Raw genomic sequence first — 21,547 nt, 5'->3', positions numbered from 1 at the left:
AAGTGAATTGTCAATTAGGAACTCAATTATGGAAGACTACTGCAAGTCTGCAACAAACAAACAAACAACACTTAGATCTTGGGGCATCAGTATTACTAGCTCTTGAGTTTACTCCATTCTTCATTTTATATGTAAATACATACATAACATACATATACAACCACGCTAGTTTGCTGACCCAGTAGATGCTGATGCTGGAAAACCATAGGTACGTATGATTTCATACATACCTATGGTTTTCTGTTTGTACTAGTACAAACAGGGGACTCTGCTCATGACTACCAGAGGGACATGAAGTAGCTGATATTTCAAGCATCAGAAGGCAGGATTGGCTCATCCTGATGGCAGCAATGGCGATGCTTGCCGGTCGATGTCCCTCTAACACCTCTCCCCCTCACCCTCGCTAATCCTGCTGTTGGGCATGGGCCTTTGCCTAGATCAAGGCCCTTTGCTGCTCTGTAGACGGCTGACCTGACATGATGCTCGGTCCAAACGTCACTTAACTCGGCGTGCGGTGGCGATGAGAGAGACCGGCTGGCGGCGAGCAGTTGCTGATGTCCGGGGTCGTAAAGGCGTCAGCTTTAAAGTAAGAAAATTGCCGTCGGTTCCCCACCTCATGAGACCGGCGGCGAGCGATTGCTAATGTTCGGGGTCGTAAAGACCAAAACCTTAGGTAATCGGCCACCAATGGCCGGTGCCGCAGCATCGGAAAAGAGACAATGCCGTGAAGGGCACCAGTCGGCCATCGGCTGGCCGGCCGGTTCACCACCACATGTCGACCGTGCGCTCCCTCGTGGCGTCGACCTCACCCCTTGTCCCCTGCCCTACATCTCTTTGCCATCGCTCGGCTATGGCACGCTGTTGGTGGCCGGCCGCGGCGGGTGATGGACGGCGCGGCAGCGCGATGCAAATACTGGAAAAAGTTGGTACATGTGCTTTACCTGTTACGGGATCTGGCTCCAGGGGTTCCAGAGGGTCGGGGGCGTCGGCCATCCTTGGAGCTGCGGTTGCGCTCGGCCGGAGAAGAAAGAGGAGGAGGGGGAGGGGGGAATACTCCGGCGATACCAAAGGACAAAGTGAGCCCCGAACCAGTCAGTATAGGCTTGCCTCTTAACTTTCTCTATGGCAGACAGACCCACAGTCCCGTTTTGGGCAAGATAAGTACGGAGTATTTTGGTTATTGACCGGTCTACAACGCCTCGTTCAAATTTCAAACTGTTTTGCAAAGTGTTAAATCAAATGCCGCAACATGTTCTTTCTTCTTAATTTTTATAATCATTATGTTTCCTTGTCTATTAGGGCATCTCCAACTCCAACTCGTAAATTTTCTACCGTATCCCTGTGCAGACATGGATGCGGGAGACTGCCACCCAACCCACGAGCGGAAGCAGGTAGACACCAAGCCCCGATCCACCTTAAAAAAATGCATGGATTTGGGCCTCATATTCTTAATAATTTCTACAATCAAGAATGAAGATGGGCTTCAGGACCCGGGGTTTGGGTCCTGTTTTCGCCCCTGATCTAACCCGACATGTATATGTCTACAAGTAAATTTAAATTTAAATGTACTCCGATCCACGCAACGCACCGGATCACACTAGTACCGGATTGCATGCCTGATCACAACCAAAAGAACATGCCAGAATTCAAAAAACATCAGTCCGACAGCCTGTGCATTTCTGCCTTATCGGATCGGCAATCCCAACTGTCTGCTCCCCGATTAAGGAGGTGCCTACGCAACCATCTAGGTAGCCTCCGTCACGTCCTCATAGTCCGCCGCTGCCAACTCAACTTTCTGCCGTTGCAACGTCTGGTAGCAGATGGATTGCACACACATTTTTTGCGTCGGCATCCAAAGAGTCGACATTGAAGGTCAACATCTTGGTGTCCTCCGCATTGGCGGCGATTTTTTACTCTCTTTTTCCTCGAACACAACCTTCTTCTCTTGATCATGGTCCTCCTCTCTTTAAGGTTGAGCTTCTTGTTCGTCGCCTCCATCAAAAAATTTATGCTCTCCGCCTTCTCCTCCTCCTCGATGTCCGAGTGCCTCACGCATGCCTCCTCCTTCACCAAGATGTCCTCGAACCTCTACATCAGCCTGGCCGCCACACCTTCTCGCTTCGCCCTCTCCACGCGCAACAATAGTTGCATATCTACCGATCGTGCACAACTGGTTGTCCACCAACTGTGTGCAACTCTTGCATGCCTGCACACCGATGCACAATCACAATTGTATATCCACTGAGAACGCATTTGGTTGCCTCGACTGAATAGTATCTGCATTTCATGCACATCTCAAGCCAGTCTGGTTTAACAAAAGCAGGCAATAAACCAACATCTGCATGTTGTTTGGTTGCCTGCATTGCGTCAAAGGCCACTTTAGACTGGCTGTTTGGTTGCTCGCATTTGTGCTTAAAGGGTGAGCGGATGCAAACCACACCTGTTTGGTTGCATACACGTTTGTGTTCTGCTCACCACACTCAAATGTGATGGTCTTCCCACCACATTATGCATAAAAATAGGTATAACACTAAAGTAGGAGGTAAACAACAGCTAATAGCAGATAAACAAGCAACTAAATAGTCATACTGCTAAACAAGATTAGGTTTAAAGATAGTAGGAGCATCCCATGCCCCCTGCGTGAACACGAGGTGCCGAACCCTAGAAAAAATATGAACAAGTTCCCAGCAAGTTCTCCCATCACCGCAAACTAACTACAAGTTCATCCTAACATGTTCAGAGGGCGAAAGAAAGGTCACCGATGTAGATGTGCCTGCTGTAACACACCTTGCACCCGATGAAGCTGTCGTGGTTGTATATTTGAACCTTGAGTCCGAGGCCGAAAATTCGCAGCATGATGAGGTCACTGGGGACGATCCTATGGTGATGGCAGAAGTACTGCCGGCCCGGCCAAGCACCATTTGACCGTCGAAGTTCTGGACCTAAACCCAGAACTCGCACCACTTGTTTGCCGAGAGCCTGCCCACACGCGGGAGCCTGACCGTTAGCCACTCCTTCATCACCTCCACGAACATGGGAGGGATGACGAGCATGGCAGGATCCTCTTCGTCTCTGATTTGCATGTAGAATCGAAGGTGCTCTCGGGACCCCTCCTCATGGCCAGTCCTAGGAGCTCGTCCCCTTGAATGTGACATGCTCATGAAGGCGACCCTGCCATAGAGGTTCACCCTCTTTAGCCAGCATTTCGTGGGGATGAAGTCCAAGATGGCCTCGACGCCGGCGATGACATGGGCTCCTCCTCTGGCCATGTCCCACTCCATCTTCATCACTTTGTCAGGTAATATGACATCGATTAGTAACAGGGCATTGACATGCTACATTTGTACTACTACTACCTAAAGTAGCAAACACATTAGTCCTACCGACCTTGAAAACCATGCACGTAACAAAATCATGCAACATAGCATGCCCATTCTAGCACCAATCTAGCTAGCATGCACATGAACACTAAGCATTACTAGGGAAAAACTTATAGGTAAAATGTTACTAATAGCGCTAGTTATGGGCTAAACGCTACTGCTAAGTACCATTAGCGCGCAGAAAAAAAGGCCCTACTAGTACTAATTAGAAGTAGCACTTGGTAGGCATGAACACACTACTTCTAAGTGGGCCAAAGGGTGCACGAGGATCAACATAAGTTAGTAGTGCTCCAATAAAAACATGGGCTACAACTACTAGTGTATGTGTAGCGCGTTTCCTTGAAAGGGCGCTACATATATGTTTTTACTGGTAAGCTAGTGGGTCTCCCTTATCAGCAGCGCTTGTCTACGAGAAGTGCTACTGCTAGTTACACTAGCAGTAATGCGTTTCTTGAAAAGGGATCCACTACTAATTTCCTATGGTTACACTGGTGGGCCTTAGTTAATAGCAGCGCATGGTAGGAAATGACGCTATTGCTAGTGTATCTAGTAGTAGAGCGTTTCTCAAGCAACACTCGCTCTACTACTATGATCGCCAGCCACAAAATATCTGTCACCTTCTCCCCACTTCTCTTCTTTTCCCTTTCGTCTTCCCCACCTCCTCTTCTTCTTCCTTCAATGCTCCCCTCCCCCCTCTCTCTTCTTTTCTTCTCCATCACCTCCATTAATGATCTTCCACCCCGCTCTCATCTCTTTCTTTGACCTTCACCTGCACCTTTATATATTAATGACCTAACCTCCCTTGTCTCTAATATTTTAGCCATCCACTAGTTAGCTTTTTCTCTCTCTCTCCCTAGTTAGAGCTATATATCTAGTTACCTCACTATCTAGATCTACTAGCTAATTAAGAAAGAGAATTAAACATATATCTTCCTACCGGGCTTGATCTCTCTTGACATAGGTGAGGAAAAAGAAGGGATAACGTGCAAGAATGGAAATATGCGTATGTGTTTGTGTGCGTGTGATAGGACGGAGCTATGTGATTGTGTGTGTGGCATGTGTGAGTTGTCTATATTGTGTATTTGTTGAAATGTGCGTGACATGAGTTGCCTATGTTATGCCGAAATGTCGATTCATTTCCGTTTCGGCGAATTTAGGGCAAACTCGACATGTCCTATGTTTAGGGAAGGTCATGCCAATTTTTTGTATGATTTTGTTGCATGCATGCGTATCACGCAGGCAATCATGAAAGTCAATGGAAGGAAGGTAGAAGGATACTGACAATCCGCGGTGGAAGACATGTATGAAAACAAATGGAAGGAGGTTTTATGTCCATGTCGTAGATGCGAAGATAGAGTATGGCTCGACCCCTTTAAGGCTGGCAAATTCAAGACGCAAATGCTCATGCATGGTTTCATGGATGGCCATACTCGATGGATAAGTGAAGATGATGATGATGACATGACGTCCACACCCGCATAGCCCTACTACTTCAGGACAACATTCTTTTCAACAAGCTTGGATGCATCCTCCCGGATATGGACGGATGAGCCGAGTGCACTGTTTAAATTAACGATGACACCGTGTCTATTTAGTTGTTCCTTTCTCTACATCCAAAATTGGAATTTATCTGTACGACGTAACTATTAAATGTAAATGCTACTGCACTCTAGATAGTTAGTTTTGGTACGATGAATTTTGTTAACTATGTTTATGTTGCTTCTATTTGCTAACTCTTCCTGTCTGCAGGCCGACATCATATATTATGTGGCATATTATCTTTGAATTCACTTGATGATCTATGCTTCTCTGACAGGCACATAGATCATCGATGGCGAGGTGGTATGCCGTGTACATAGGGAGGGTTTCGGGAGTGTACGAGGAGTGAGCAGAGTGTCAGGCCCAAGTGTATCACTTCCCGGGCGGCAACCAGAATTTTGTTAACTATGTTTATGTTACTTGAGGTGGACACTAGCACGCCAGAGAAATCAGAACCGACGCCTCATGAACCACGACATAATCCCTCTTTTGCTCATCGTGATCGTCCTTCTCTTGTATGCGATCGGATCATAGCTAGGTTACATAGATGATGAAACATGAGTGTGACCATGGGTAGTTACATGTATTCGAGACTTGTATTCACCATCGCCGTTGCACCTGCCAGATCATATCTGATCGTCCTTCTCTCTCTATCATGGGCCCATTAGCAAATCTCGTTGGTAAGCTGGCCCAGCCAAATAGGGCCACGCCACTCACACACGCGATGGCTCGCCCAAATCCATAAACCCTCACCATCGCCGCCGTCGGCCATGGCTGAGCAGCTGCAGCCACCGTTCAATAGCGCCGAACTAGGGACGACAGTCGACCTGCATGAGAGGGAGTGATGCACGCAGGTGATGCTAGCGTACATCTACAACAACCTTCCCAACTGCCCCCTCTACGACGACACGTGGTTCACCGCCCTCGCCGCCTCCCGTGGTGCCGACCGCCTTAGTCGCCTCCCGCGTGACCTCCTGGGCAACGTCCTCGCCCGCCTCGGAGTGATTTAATTGATAATTTTATGCAATCTGAAAAATGTGATTATGAAGCTGGCAGTGCGAGGCTGAATCTCAACTTTTGGAAACTGGTCAAGCCTTGAAAACGTCAAGTCGTGCATCAAGGTGTTGTCTTACAAAGAATTCCGAGGGGAGCTCGGGGAGGTTGCCCTCCTCAAGTTCTTCTTTCGGAGCGTGAGGGTGCTGAGAATTGCGTCCCTCTACATGGCTAACCCAAGCTCCACGTCATTCTCGATGGATTAGGCGACTCATAATGCGCATGAAGCTTATAACAAGATGGCCAGTAGTTCCCGTGGAATGGTGCTTCTCGGGAGCACATGCCCTGAAGGAAGCAAGCCCTGGAGCTTCAAGACAGGTACCGATTACTCCTTTGAGGAACCTTTATCAGAGGTGCATATTCGCAACAATGCTTAATATCTGTGGAGCAATGGAAGTTTTCAGGTGTGACCTTTTTCGATAAAGGGTGGATTTTATTATTTTTGGATGTGACCTATGAAGCATGTCTTGTATCTGCTTCTTCTGCTAACCTGTGTCCTGACTTTGGTGGTATTACTATCATATTTCATACTTTGCGTGAAATTCGTGGTCCGATGTTGATAGTTTGCTTGACGTGTAACCTGTATCTTCAGTTTCCAACAATATATGCTCCTTGCAACTTATGAGTGGAGCAAAAACATGTTTCAACCGCCTTCTGTGCATCAGGTTCTTCTTCTTCTGATTGTCATGCAGATCAATTATCAACAAGGCATTCCAATTATATTTAGGCATGCATTAATATGATCAAATATATACCTTTGCACTGCAGGGCTAAATATCTTTGATCAATATGGCTTAATACACCAGGAGGTACCATTTCATTTCAGGCCTTCTGCCTGCATATCTCATTGAGCTTGTCAATCTTATTAGGTTATAGTAGTTCTTCTAAATATGTTGTTACTTATGGCACTCTTATTACTTTTATCATTCGGTTAGATTTTTTTATCTATGGTTTCACATTGCATTGCTTCTTGACTCGGCAAAGAAGAAGTGGACCGATGTGATGTGTAACTTTTTGGCCTTAAGGACCCATTACTTTATGTATGAATCCTTTGATGTGATGTGTAAATTTCACATTGCATTTTGCATGCATATACAACGTGCACTCTTATTTATGTGCATTTATGCTCTGCTAGCAGGACTAGACTGAATCAGATGATCATATTGCTCCTTCCTATCTCCAAGAAGTAGCTTACTCCTTGATCTTACAACAAATGTAACTTGATTTTACAACAAGTAGTTTTCAGCTACTGCTCAATCTTATTATACATATCGATTTACATGAAGGGACTGAAAACATTCATTGTAGGCTAAGAAACTTGGGAAGATCTCTCATTGAAAATTGTCTTGGTTCGGTAAGTACTTGGATGCAAAATCTGCAATATTCTTGTCTGCGCTCCCTCCTTCAGATATAGCCTCTTTTGGCCTTCTACCTTCTGCATCCAGATAGAAACATTCCTCTTGTACTTCTCCCCACCCATCATCTCTACACATCTTCCCTTTCACTAAGCCTTTCTTGTTCTCCACATTCATTGTTATCCAGGACTGATTGTTTGATACAAAGTACATGTGTTGATAGAGGAGTATTCTTCCTCTTTACTATACAATACAATCTCATCAAGAACTTGGATACGAAGTTAAAGCTTCTTGTATAGATCGCCTTTATAAGAATCTGGCTTTTGGTGATAGCTCAATTGACTGTATCTCATCATTCTGTTGATATATGGTCGCGGAGAGTTAGGATTTGTTTAGTTTTGTGGAAGCTAGCGAGTGAATACACTAAAAATAGCATGGTTGAGAAATACATCCTTTGTTCACTCATATAAGGTTTAGTAACACTCAACCGTTATCCAATGGCACATTCCTATAAATACCCGAAGACACTATATAAAAACCATATATATGAAACTACCTTTAGAGTTTACTCTTAACATAGTCAAGTAACTTACACATTTCAAAGCTTCATGTAATATGTATCAACATAATTCTTTATCAACTTCTCACGTACAATATAGCACACATGATATTAATTTACAAAGTATAAGAATGTATGCACATAAGATACATCATCGTACCCAATTTACGAACACATATGAACTATACATAGGATATAGGAACCTTAGTTATTTGAGAACTGTGCATTTGCATGACTATGTGGCATTTGAAAATCTTCCTATTTTGTGGGGTAAGAAGGTTCCATGGCAAGACCACACATGCCCTTCTTGTCTGCAATGTCTTTCTCCATTCTCAAATACCCATCTTCGCCCCAAGTTGCACCCCATGAATTCTTCATCAACCAATAGCTTGTGCCATCACTAGTCTTTCCATATCCAATGGCTGCAATTCCATGGTCCAAGTCAGTTCCACAGGACCCAGTCATGACCCCACCAGAGTAGAATTGGAACGTCATGTCACCCCCGTCCACAGCTACAGATACTGGTTGGTTTGCCACCGCCTTCATAAGGGCACCCTCGTTATTGGCAGGCACATCTTCAAAGCCGGTGATGGTGGCGGCACTGTTGGATCCAGCCTTGCACTTATCGTCAGCTGCTGTATATGGGTAGCTGGACTCCGTAGTAAGGCCCCCATTCTTGACAATGAATTTGAAGGCATCATCCATGAGTCCTCCCTCGCAGCCTTGGTCTTCACCATGAACATCACAGTCAACTAACTCTTGCTCCGACAGTGAGATCAACTTCCCGGTTTTCAGTTTTACAATGCCCTCAGTCGCGGCAACAGCAGAAAATGCCCAACAACAGCCTAGAAATAATTATGTTGTTATAGTGTTATCCCAGAAAATATTACCAAATATATGCAATGCATCACAATGTTTTTTGACTTACCGCACTGGCCTTGATCCTTGATAGGAGTGACGGCTCCCTTGGCCCTCCAGTCCATCGTTGTTGGAAGGGCATCAAAACTCAAGTTCTCATACCTGAATCCTGTAGAAAGAACTCGCATGGGGTTTGCTTTGAACCCCTTGTTTGTTTTGGTTGTCCTGAACTCATCATTGCTGATATCAGCGAACTGGTTGACGCCGAGCCAGAACTTGTGATTCTTGGAATTGAATGTCTCAATGAATTCGACGTTGGCTTTGAAAACCTCAAACCGACGAGCCTTCTCAATGGTGTCCTTGTACACGCGACCGTACTGAGCCATCCAGTCCTCATGCTTCGTCACCATCAACAAGTCATTGTTCAGCTCACGAGCTACAATGATAGTGCCATAGAGGCAGATGCAACCGAGGATGGCAAGAAGCGAAGCCTTGTGGATGGCCATCTTCAGTTAGGCACCGGACTACACTGATAGTTACTTTGGTCTGGTTTGCTGGATGGGACTTGGTGGTATATATAGTGCTAAAATGGGAGACGGAGAGATACGGTGCTTGTACGAAGTTGTTTGTGAATATGGGCTGTTGCATTGCCGTGGATTATGGTGGCCGGCCAGATAGTATAAAATGACACACACATTTGATTGGCCAGCCAGATTGTACAAAAATGATATGGCCGAACAAAGAAGTACGCTTGGTGTACATCTGATAGTGACCCCTTCTTGTTTATTTTAGGAGTGCACATCTGATAGTGATCCCTCCTTTGAGAGATTTATTATTGAAACAAAGAATAGCGTCTTCTTGGAAATAAATTTGCTGAGGAGGACCGTGGACGTGACGCCCAGTTTGTAAAAAAGAATCAACTAACTGCTCGCTACTATGGACCGGAATATTACGGCTGATAAAAAAACAACATGGTATAATGTGACATATTATTCAACACGGGTTGTCTAAGTTTCCCTTGAATTTATGTTCCTCACGAAACAGGTTGCAATTTGGTCATAGTCTAGCAGGAAAAATGGTACTCCTTCCGTACCGGTGCATTAGGCATGTTACAAAAATAGTGTATTCTCAAAACTCTTAGGCATCATACATTAACTTCCCTCCTACTAAAAAGTGGAAGTAATCGTCGATGCGTTTACCAACCGGAGAAGTTTACATATGCTCTCATTTTGCTATATTTCCCTATACCTCCCAATCCTACTTGTGTGACATATCGGTCGCAAGGTTTCTCGAACATGTGCAAAGATTGAATTATCTCTAATATCTTGCATAGAGGTGATCCACTGAATATTTTATAGGCTTACTTCATTTCAACCAAGTTGAATTCTGTGATATTCAATAGCACGCTTCACTCCATTGCCCCCTCTCCTCCTGCTTTATATATAAGCGAGAAGCCATATCTTGTAGTGATTATATTCACCAAACTACAGTACCTGAGCCCGTGATGATGACTTGAGCATGTGCCTTATCTCCTAAAAAATATAGATCATGCCTCCTTCCTCACTGGTATCTCTATTCTCTGTCGCTACTACTAATCTCTACTACTTATAAATGCGAGAGACTCAATTCTTCTAAAACTACCAAACTGAATGTAACCAGGAAAACCAGCACCCTATTGCGTCAGCGATCTGCTGTCTAATCAAAGGGCTCAAATTCAATGTTCTGTGTAACACACACACATCCCATGCCCTACTCTTCCTCGTCGGACGCTGTCGTGTGCACGTCGTTGGTTATGTGATATTGATGAAGGATCCCTTATGGGAGGAGCCGTCGATGTCCACCACGACATGGTTGTGGCGCCCGGGGTGACCATGCACCATACACTGCGCCGTAGAGTGCGACCCTACGTCCACCACGACGTCTTCCACCGTCTCCCGTGCCCGCTGCTTCGCACGTCAGGCACGCCATGGCATACTTGTGTTGGATGATACCCATGCGTTCACACCCACCCCGGTGTGCCAACGTAGCGATTGTGCATCTGCCAGCGTGTTGGGATACCACACGGACTGTATCACCCCCTGTGAGGCAGCGACGACACACCTCACGCCGGTTCCATGCAACATTTAGGCAGACGTAATGGATTCCAAGCGGAAGGAGTCCGACCGCTGCCATCAGGTTGCCTCCTCCTGCGCGTGGGACGAGCTTCGGGTAGATGGATTTGAAGGTGTACGACTTGGATCCGATGCCCTCCATGCATGAGACAGCGGGAGATCGCCATGCGGGAGCTTGGGCGGAGGGGAGCGGACTCTGGGATGTGGAGTGGAGTGAAATGCTGCTGGGCTTTCGGCCCAAGTGCGGATGGGGTCCAGTTTATGTGGGGTCGGGTGGGCTAGAGTGGTCCGATTGTGATGTGGCGGGCGCGTCCGGGTGTCCCCGTATCTGCCCCAGATTTGGGTGGATATGGAAGTATGAGTGAGTCCGAGCGTTTGACCCGGAAATGACACGCTAGGTTGGGTGGCGTTTTTTGTCCGGGCATTGACCAGACAGCCCGTTCGGGTGCTTGGGGCATGTATAGGGGTTCGGTTGTAGATGTTCTTACCTCCTTGCTAAAAGTTACTAAAAATTAATAGATATGTGAACATGCCTCTTATTTACATCTGTAATATCAAATATTTATTTTATAGGCATATTTGGAAAAGCTAAAGATGAATAAATACGTAAAACTACACACACGTAAATGAGAAAAAAACATTGTAGGAGATAGGCAATAGGTCATTTCTGTTCGGTCGTTCATCATCGTCCGCCCAGGATGGATGTCGTCACCCTTGTTGCCACCAACTCTCGATGGAATACGAGTTGGAACACAAAACTATTGTTCTTTGATTTGCCAAACTCAAGGAAGATGGTGGATTTGCATCAATGTGCTTTCGCTCGCAAGACTTGGTGGCTACAGGGCTTTAACAAAGAGATTTTGTTGGTAGCTAACCCGAGGATCGAGATGGACGCGCTAAAATGTTTTTATGCTCTTTTCATAGAAACTAGGAAATAAATGTTGCAACAATATGTTTCAGATGCACAAAAAAATGTGCACGTGGGTCTCTTTTTTGCACCATCAAACATTTTACAATTAATTGTTCAAGTCAGGTCTTGTTGTGTGGAGGACGAGCATTTTTCTCATGACCATCTCGACCGGCGGCTTCAACATTAGTTTTTCTAATAGTATCAACACGTTATTTGGGATGTGGTTACAGGGGGTTACTGTTCAAACTGCTAAACTTATTCGTGTGGGATCATATGCACTATCGTGGGTTCTATGGAATTGCAGAAATGACTTAGTGTTTAACAAACAACGCGATATCCACTTCTTGTAGGTTATTTTCAGGGCTACCACACTGATCAACACGTGGTCATTACTCACTTCTGTGGAAGCCAGGGAGCCTATGGTTACTGGGTGTGTCCGTTGAGAGATGGTAGCACAGAGTATCTTCAACCGGTTTGGATGACGACATATTAATAGGATAGGTGCTTAGTCATCTAGGTCTATTATCATCTCCGGTTTGGGCGCGACAGACGCCTTGTATCTTTTCATTCACTTTTTGCTAGACCTTTCACGTACTTTGCTGAGACTTGCTTTTGATTTTAATATATGGCTGCATGCATCGTTCGATGCAGAGGCCGGGGCTTTGCCTCCTTTTTGAAAAAAAAATCTCAACCGGCGGCTAGCACCATTCACTAGTTAATTGTGCTCTTAACCATCGCAGAGGGTGAGATGGCATTTGTTTTTTACGTTTGCCACACACTTGTCATGGTGATTGTGGTACTCTCTTTGGATGACCGTGGTGACATTGGGAAATCCATAGATGAGAACTATGAACTTCGAGGTGTGCTTTTGTAGTCCTACATAATTCTCGTCCTCTCTTGATCACAAAGGAATGATCTCCAAGTACGTCTCCATTTCATGTTTTAGTGGAAATATCATGTGATTAGATTATGTTAATGTTGTTGGAAGTTGCCACTAGTGAAAGTATGAAGCCTAGGCCTTATTTTCCACCACTGAACACCGTTTACTTTCAGTTTTGTTTCATGTTTTCTTGCTTTCATTTTTATTTCAGATTTATATTACCTTGTTTTACCATCCATATCACTTGTCTTTTAACATATCTTCGTCGAACTAGTGCACCTATACAACTGACAATTGTATTAGGTGTGTTGGGGACACAAGAGACTTCTTGTATCTTAATTGCAGGGTTGCTTGAGAGAGATCATCTTCAACCTCTACATTCCCGAGTTCGATAAACCTTAGGTCATCCACTTGAGAGAAATTGGTGTTGTCCTACAACCCTCTGCGCTTGGAGGCCCAACATAATCTACAAGAATAGAAGCGTCCGTAGACATCAGGATGAAACCCTCTGATTTATATAGACACCAGGGGTCCCTGGTTACATACAACCGACCTTAGCCAGGGGTAATTGTGCCAATCTAGCCTACACAACTTGGATGACATGTGAGTCTTTGGAGCTTTCCTACTTGTTTACGATATCGTCATGTAGTCCGATCTTAAATAATGCGGCCCATTAGGTCGGCCCACGAACAACAGCCCGACCGCCCGAGGACCCCTTAATCCCGGATTCCCTCACTCACGAAGGCAGCTGCTCGTCCATCCCCACTATAAACCAAGGCCCGGGTACCTATAAAAAACAAATCTGTTTGTCTAAGGGTTATATAATTCAAGAACGGCTATAAATTGGAAAATGTTAATTCAAAATAAATCAAAGTTCCTCTTTCCTAAAAAACAGCTTTGCAATATCAAATTAATTACAGTTTTCATGAACATGACTCAACTTGCGAACAGATCACTTGTTCCTCTGTCATCAAGATGTCACTTGTTTGTGTACATTATAATTATTATTTGACTCTTTAGTGTCATCTTCTATAATCTGTAAATGATGTATCAGTAATGAAACAATTCGAGGTTGTGCTGCTGTTGTAACTAGTAGATGTTTCTGGGTAGTGAACTAAACTAAATTGTTGCATTTCACTTCTTAGACTTATCTCACTTGTTATTGAATTTCCAACTAGTAAATTTGCATGCTAGCCTCATCAAAGATACATGAATTGTTTGTAAAACGTAGTGTTACTGTACTTATGTTGTAATTTAGTACATCAGATGATATGTAAAATAGCTCTTGTGACATCAAGGTTCAAAGAGAGATGCAGTTTAAGTTGTCTGGTGAGCACACGCACACACAACAACCCATAGAAAACCTGTAGTGGTGCATTTTAATCAATCTATTCAGATGCCATTTTCTTTTCTACTTTTCTACTAAGATCGTTGCTGTCGAAAGGAAAAGTTGAACACACAACCATGAGTACGTGTCCTAAAAATCAGAATACAACAATTATAAGTCATGAGGAGAAAAATCCATCAATGTGTACACGAAAACTGTTGTCCCCGTTCCATGATTAAGCAAATCAGAAACTCTCTCCAACCCCCAATCAACCAAAGACCGAGGATGATTTGCATTCGTTCAACTTACTGTTTACAATGCACAACCATATTACACTACAAGCTGCAGACCAGATCTTGTTATCATGTAAACAACTCACATCTGCATAGCCCCAAGCAAGCATATTAGCAAGAACTCCGTCCAAGCAAGCACACCCATGATCAGACCGACGACTAAAACCCTAGACAAAGGGTAGGGGGGATGAGGTGGAACCAGTCCTTACGGGCGAAAATTCCAGGCTGCCGGAAGGATTTGGACGTCCGAGGCATCAGGGGCTGAGGCGGCGTGTACGGCAGAGGGAATGACGTGGATGGCAGGTGGCAAGAGCCAAGAAGCCCCGGGACCCGAGGCAGGACCCACAGATGGTCTGGCTCGGTTTGGACGGGAGTCGACGAAGACGGCGAGCCGCCGACGAACTTCTGGCCAAAGGGCGGAGGGCGGAGGAGGCTACGCCGTCATAGTCGAGGAGAAATTTCGCGCGGGAAGGGGAGGGTCTCCTCACACGCGAGTATTAGGAGGGTTCGGGTTGTAATTTTTGGGATGAAGGGTTCGGGATGGACCGGTCCAATACGGGGATACCGAATGGGCCAGGGAATTTTCGGAATTTCTATACCGGGTGGTAAAATACTCGTTGAAACACGCAAATACTGAACGAGGCCTCAATGTGCAGCAAATTAACGTTGGCCTGCCACCGAGTGCCCCAAACAAACAAGAGCCCGCACGCTCTGCTTCCCCCTTCCATCTCTCGACAAGTGTCTACCCAGGGTTTCACCGCCGTCTCCTCCCACCGCCGCCGCCGCCTCCCGCGGCCGTATCCTTCCTTGGATCGACATGCAGGGCGACGATGGAACAAACAAGGCGTGGACAGGGGAGAAGAGGCGCCGCAAGCACCTGCCCCCATCTCCTGCCACTGCCCACGACCACGCGGCAGACATGGAGGATGCCATCCAAGGGCACCAAGGTTCGATTTCTCATGCGACAGACATGGAGCTGCTGCTCAGAACAGATTCGGCAGAAGGAGAAAGATACGGGCCGGACGTCCTTATCAGCGAGGAAGGCCATGGAGACATGGAGGACACCATCCAAGGGGGTCAAGATCCGATTCCTCATGCGACAGATATGGAGGGCACCATCCAAGGGGGGCAAGATCAGATTTCTCATGTGACAGACATGGAGGACACATTCCAAGCGGGCCAAGATTATGATCTTCTGCTGAACACAGAGCCGGCACAAGAAGAAAGCGAGCAGCGTTTCGGGCTGCACTTCCTTATCAGCGAGGAAGACCGTGCCAAGTATTCTCAACTTTTTCTTGCCAATATTCAGACGGAGGACGATTATCCTACTGACCTGCCACTTTATATGACATGGGAGGAACACCACAAGATAGAAGCGCGCCTTGCACGCTATCGCATCGCTCATTACAAGGTACCTACATGCCCTATCAATCAGTCACCGTGCATCTTAAACTTTATACCTGTGTGCCATAGTAGCTGATTCAGTCTTCTGGTTTGGTTTGCGTGGGTGATTTTATCTCGTGTTTTTATCATCTGTGTGTAGGTTGTAAATCCAGAGCGCGCACGTGAACTCAAGGAACTAGAAGAATACACTGATGAGGAACTTCTCCGCGAGTCATACTTTGAGGCATTAGAGAATGATGAAAATTTTGAGTGGTACATCCATCGTGATGACATCCAGAACATTGAATTGAATGACTACCAACGGATTGTTCCTCGCAATTTTGTAAGTGTACTATTTATATCTACATTTGGTCATCCGATTGACTAGTTTCGTTATCATAACCATGGGTGTTCAGAAACCATTTCGAAACACACCGTGAAAACCGGCAATCAGTGAGGTAGTTCATTTTGCTTCAGTGGCTCCAACAACAGGTGCAACGTTAGTATAGAATATTGAGCCATGGGTTTATGGTATGAGTTAAAACTGTTTTCGACAGCTTATTCTTAATAGAGGATGATGATGATGATGATGATGATTGAGCCCTTGCTTTGTGGCTACTGATGGATGCTTAGTACTTGTGGTGTTGGATTCGAAAAGGTGGCCAGTTTTTTGTGTTTATTCAAACTTTGGGCAAGCCTTCCTGCTGATTTTAATGAGTGATCCCTTAAAATCAGTCGGTTCTTAGCCGTTTCATATGTAACCTTAACTCGGGACGAAATGCTAGGAAGGGTATCCCACTTAGTTCTTGAACCTCCTTGATTGCCTTAGTTTTAAAGCTGAGGTTTAGCATTAGAAGATAAAAATATCATGATTTCTGTGACTGCGGGGAGCAGTCCCAGGTTCAAAGCTATGTTACCTTATATGTTTTGACAAACATTACTATTTTCAAATTTCTTATCTCTTTGATATTGTGCCGTTAAATTTGGCTGCTGAAGTTAGTTGACGTTTGAATTGCTTCTGAATTATATCACGACCGTGTCTCAGTGGATTAACTTGTTAAAGGTCATTTAGTTATACATTACTATTTTTTAGCAAGCTAGACTATACTAGAAGGAAATAATGTGGATCTTTAGTCAGTTACTTCTATAGACAGTATGTCATCTCACTACACTATAGCCATTAAGTATCTGCACTTTTGTGCCTTTTCAGACGTGTCATCTGATTCTTGTCCCTTTCTTTTTCGTAGCTGCCTGGTACGAGTGGAAGCCTGTACGGCTATCACGATGAGTACCGCTCGCGTTATCATACATATAAAATTGATGATGCTTATGTCAAGTACTATGCAGAAATTTCAAAGAAAATCAAGGTATGCATTATGTGATCAAGCTGTTGAATGAAAAATACTACGAGTGGCTGGAATGTTTTTAAAGTGATAGATTTCTTCTTGTAACAGTGGATTGCAGATTATTTGCATCTGGATCGCAGGACTAAGGATGTAAGTATGCCCCACAGAAAATTACAAAATTAGTCATATACATACACATGATCATTAACTTCTTTTCACTTCAGTGGATAAAATGGGATACTAGAGCATGGAGGCAAGCATTGAGGATTGCAACCGGCATTCCTCATATGACTGAAGATTTAGCTGGTTATGCTTATGATGTAGGATATGTTGTCTTCTGCTAATTGAGGTGGTGTTATTTGCTGGTGGTACTCACAATCTGGTCCATTTGATTCAGGAGTACATTACGGAGCTGAAAATGGATGCGTCCCTCAAGGACATAGATCTCCTCTATTTTCAGATTTGGAGGCTTGTCTATAAAGGAAATGTTAGCATCCTACTACATCAAAACGTTTGTGCAATAGAGCACGGCTGACATGCTTTTGTGATTTTGCGTGTTTCTTACGGTTTCACAAATATTTCAGAGAACTTACAAAGATGCTGTGAGGGATGTATATGAGTCTGACAATTTCCATGTGCACAAACCAATACTATGTGCTGAACTCAATGGGGGCGCATGCCATATCTTTGTAACAATGCAACAAACTGTATAGCCACTAACTGTGATTTTATGTTGTGAAAATGGAATGTGCAACATATAGCCAAATGTTTAATTTCATATGTTTTCCTTTGTAGATTTACTCTATTGTCCTGGAGGGTGGCATTAAGCGGACTGTAAGTAGGATATTGTACATGTATGTTTGACATGGTGATACATACCTAACTGCAATAGGTTGTTGACATTGATAAGACCTTTGTGTAGGATGAAGAGGAAAAGGCTCGGGCTGTGTTTAATGAGTTATCTTTCACTAGGGTATTGTCTCAATGAATCCTCTATGATTTTGTTTTATTTTCGTTTTGAAAAAAATTCTCTATGAATTTATATGTGGTCATGATTGTTGTTGTTATATAATTGGATCCCTTGTTTCAGCATAAATCAATGAACATGGCTGACTATGCTAAGAAGAAGGTGGAGATAGCAGATCAGTTGAAGTTGGACAAAAAGGTATGCTAATAAATGTATTTATTGTTAAAGTAAGGTTAATTCTCTCCCGAGATAAAAAAAACCCAGTAACTTATGTGCGTGCCACTTTGCAGGGTGGATTTGTTCCCTTTAGACCCTACGATTGAGCAAGGAAAAAACTGGATTTGTCCCTTTTGGCCTGAAATGAGCCGTTGTTTTCTCATATAACAGCAAGACGGAAGTATTACGAAGATTGTATTACATACATAACTAGCCCAGCTCAGCAGTCTGACATTGTGGATGACGATTGGCTCATGTTTTTAAATTAGTGGACATCCCCTGTTGTAATGTTATGCACTAGTACGTATGCGTGATGCTTGGTTTGTTTTCTGTACTTGCCATCAATAATAGTAAGATAGTGGTCACATAATGAGCAGGTCTTTTTAGGACCTGTCTAAGTAGCAATATACTAGTATTATGCAATGGATGTATGTTGGAGTGAAAGACTATATTTTGATTGTGGTAAAAAATATGCTTAGCTGCAAACATGATTCATGATGTTTGACTCGACAGAGCGAAAGGATCAATCACTTGATTCATGTTGAAAAGTCACTTGCTGTCCCAAACAGCAAGCCAGCCAGGCAAGTACCAAAATAGTACTTCCTCCATCCCAAAATTCTTGTCTTAGATTTGTCTAGATATGAATGTATCTAGTCACGTTTTAGTATTTTGATACATCCATTTCTAAACCAACCTAAGACAAGAATTTTGGGACGGAGGGAGTACTACCTTCCATGCTTGATCTACACGGTTTTATATTAGTTTACAGGGGGAGTATCTTCCATGCTTGAGAAATGAGAATGTGAGCTTTGAACAGAGGGAGTATTCCTCCATGCCTGTTTACCAAATAGTACCTCTGAACGCAGCACACAATGCTCAAGTGGTAGTATATGTATGTAGACTTAGACAGCAGAACAAGCATTGAAGTACTCTCTCCGTCCCAAAATATGTGTCGTGGCTGCTTTAGTTCAAAAAATTTCAGTTCCAACTTCCATAAGCGCCTAATCGGATCTCACCAGCAGTGTAGGTAGCTGTTACGCTGAATATCTCCCTCCCTACTTGTGCCCGTTGCGTTGGAACCTCAAGAGTGAGCAGGAGCAGGTGTTTGCGACAGACAGTTGCAGGTTGATTCAAACTGAGACACGAAACAAACACAATTCCTGGTTTCATTTTCAACCCCCCAACACCAATACATTCATTCATCGTTCCTTAGAAGATGCCGCGGTACGATGTCGCACCATCAATCAAGGAAAGATTGCCAGGAGATGGAGATATCCCAGTAAAATACATTGGTGTTGGTCGCGTCTAGCTGGGCAGCAGAATCCTCCTCTAGTTTGTTTGTTTGGTCGTTTGTGTGTTTGTCTGTTTACCAGCCCGCGAAATAAAGACAAAGTACTAGATCTATTGATAGATAGATAGATAGGATTACAATAACCAGTGCGATCTAGTCTATATAATTAGTTAAGCTACTCTTAATTTCATCTCCATTCCATGCACCAACTCGGCTTCTTGGTCAGCAACCACACATCCTGTGTATATGGATAAAAACAGAGTGAGTACATACATTTCAGGGCTTGTGATCAGATAGATACAGAAATGTTTAGTACAGTATGTTGTATGATATTCATGGTCTTCTACTTACAGCGAGCTCAGGGCATGTGAAGTGCCACATACAGGATGTGCCAGATACGAGGCGACCACTCTTCGATCTCACGTAGGAGTCCATCCGTATTGCCTCCAAGCAATTCCTGCAACAAAACAACATTCAACTGAATTTCTAATATCCAATCTCTTGTCACTCAAGCTCCTCCTCCAACTTAGGATGACTCCGTTCACCATTTGGATTCTACAATTAACACTATAAACACTACTCTACTTTAGCTGAAATTAAGGCAGTTTAAATCACACACCTTAATATGTTTTGGCAGCGGGTTGAAGTGCTTGTAGCTGTTCCTCAGCAGCCTCACGTAGTCATTTGCATATTCCTTGTTGTACATCGCGTATTTCCTTCCATGAAAAAGTAAATCCGATAGCAACCGTGGAGTAGTTGCTCCATCTGCTTCCACAGGCCACTTCAGTTCTGATGAATTGATCCTACGAGACACTTGCTGGGAGCACGAGTAAGTTTCCGCGAGAAATAGGCCCTTTTTCATGTTATCCTACTCCACCGGGTGGTCCTCCAAGAGAGCTTGTGTGTTTCTTATCCGAATCCTAATACATGAGATGAAGTCTGCACTGCCCGAGCTTGGATCGACATCATGCCTGAGAAACCACTCTTTAACAATCCCCCTTACATTTTTCCAAGCCTCCTCCTCGGCTATAGTGCTCAAGTTTTCAACTACGATAAACCAAAAAAATCAAGAAGCAAAAATTATGAATTTTACTAGTACATGTATCATCGTAGAATACCAAAAGAAAAAGAACATACTAAAACGGCACTTGAACAAACACCACACCCACATGATTTTCCTTTTCTTCTTTTGCATCGTAACAAAACCTCACAATCGTCGAGATAGTTTGGGTGCTATGCGCATTACTCGTTTTTGTGCAAATATCTGCATTATGTTGTGTGCAAACAAACTGGGAGTTATTATTTTTATCTGTTCATCCTTGTCTTTTTCTGCATAGGACAACATTTATCTGTACAAACCCAATGCAAGTGCATATAGTACTTGCACATGGCAAATGCACATCTGCATTTATTTGGATATACTCCAATAATCTTTACCCCCCCTCCCTCTCTTTTCCACTACAAGAAATGTGCAGGAACTGTAAAAAAAGAAATATGGATTGTGGCAATGCTACAAAATGTAATGTACTCGTACACGGTTTGGTGCTAAAACATGTAAATGCCCAAAGCTAAGTTACAGAGCCTGCTGCAAGCCAGGCTACCATCAAAATGACCATATGTGTCCTAACAAAAAGACCAAAATGCACATGTTTTGAATAGCTAGCACAATATTCATCGTTTAGGTTGAACCAATATAATTATTTTGCGTAGCACAAAATATTAAGGCATACATCTTATAGTTGTTCTTAACAACCATGCTTGTTTCAAACATAAATTCATGACCTTTTATAACAAGGTGCACATGATTAAATTGTTTCATCATATATATCTGTTCAAAAACTGAAAACCAACTTTTTATGTCAATTTTAATGTGTAGTGAAATCAGTGCCAAACATCCACGCATATAAAGTTTTCCTGTTTTAAGAAGACACCTGCCATTAAGTATCAACACCTGTAGCTTAGGTATATCACCAGAAAGCCGCTTGATATACAAGTCTTCCATTGAAAGATCCGTGGGACACTTTTTCTGGGCAATTATGCTTTGCACAAGACCTACAAGTTGGCTACATAGGGCAACAA

General features: G+C 43.9%; 2 protein-coding genes across 2 annotated transcripts; one reads left to right on the top strand and one right to left on the bottom strand.

Annotated features, from left to right (window-relative positions):
• Positions 1-8,144: 8,144 nt before the first annotated feature.
• LOC123429229 (senescence-specific cysteine protease SAG39-like) lies at positions 8,145-9,250 on the bottom strand. The gene is made up of 2 exons (XM_045113286.1): positions 8,815-9,250; positions 8,145-8,731 (listed from the first exon to the last, which is right to left on the bottom strand). The coding sequence occupies exons 1-2, from the start codon at positions 9,248-9,250 to the stop codon at positions 8,145-8,147; spliced, it is 1,023 nt and encodes a 340-aa protein (XP_044969221.1).
• Positions 9,251-15,082: 5,832 nt separating this feature from the next.
• On the top strand, positions 15,083-18,284 carry LOC123429228. Its single transcript, XM_045113285.1, has 11 exons — positions 15,083-15,676; positions 15,809-15,991; positions 16,896-17,015; positions 17,103-17,144; positions 17,219-17,314; positions 17,392-17,481; positions 17,579-17,701; positions 17,790-17,828; positions 17,917-17,967; positions 18,085-18,159; positions 18,252-18,284. The coding sequence occupies exons 1-11, from the start codon at positions 15,083-15,085 to the stop codon at positions 18,282-18,284; spliced, it is 1,446 nt and encodes a 481-aa protein (XP_044969220.1).
• Positions 18,285-21,547: the final 3,263 nt, after the last annotated feature.

The sequence above is a fragment of the Hordeum vulgare genome, chromosome 2H (genome assembly GCF_904849725.1).
Source record: "Hordeum vulgare subsp. vulgare chromosome 2H, MorexV3_pseudomolecules_assembly, whole genome shotgun sequence".
In the NCBI taxonomy this organism is placed as follows: Eukaryota; Viridiplantae; Streptophyta; class Magnoliopsida; order Poales; family Poaceae; genus Hordeum; species Hordeum vulgare.
This window is presented reverse-complemented; position numbering and strand designations above follow the sequence as displayed.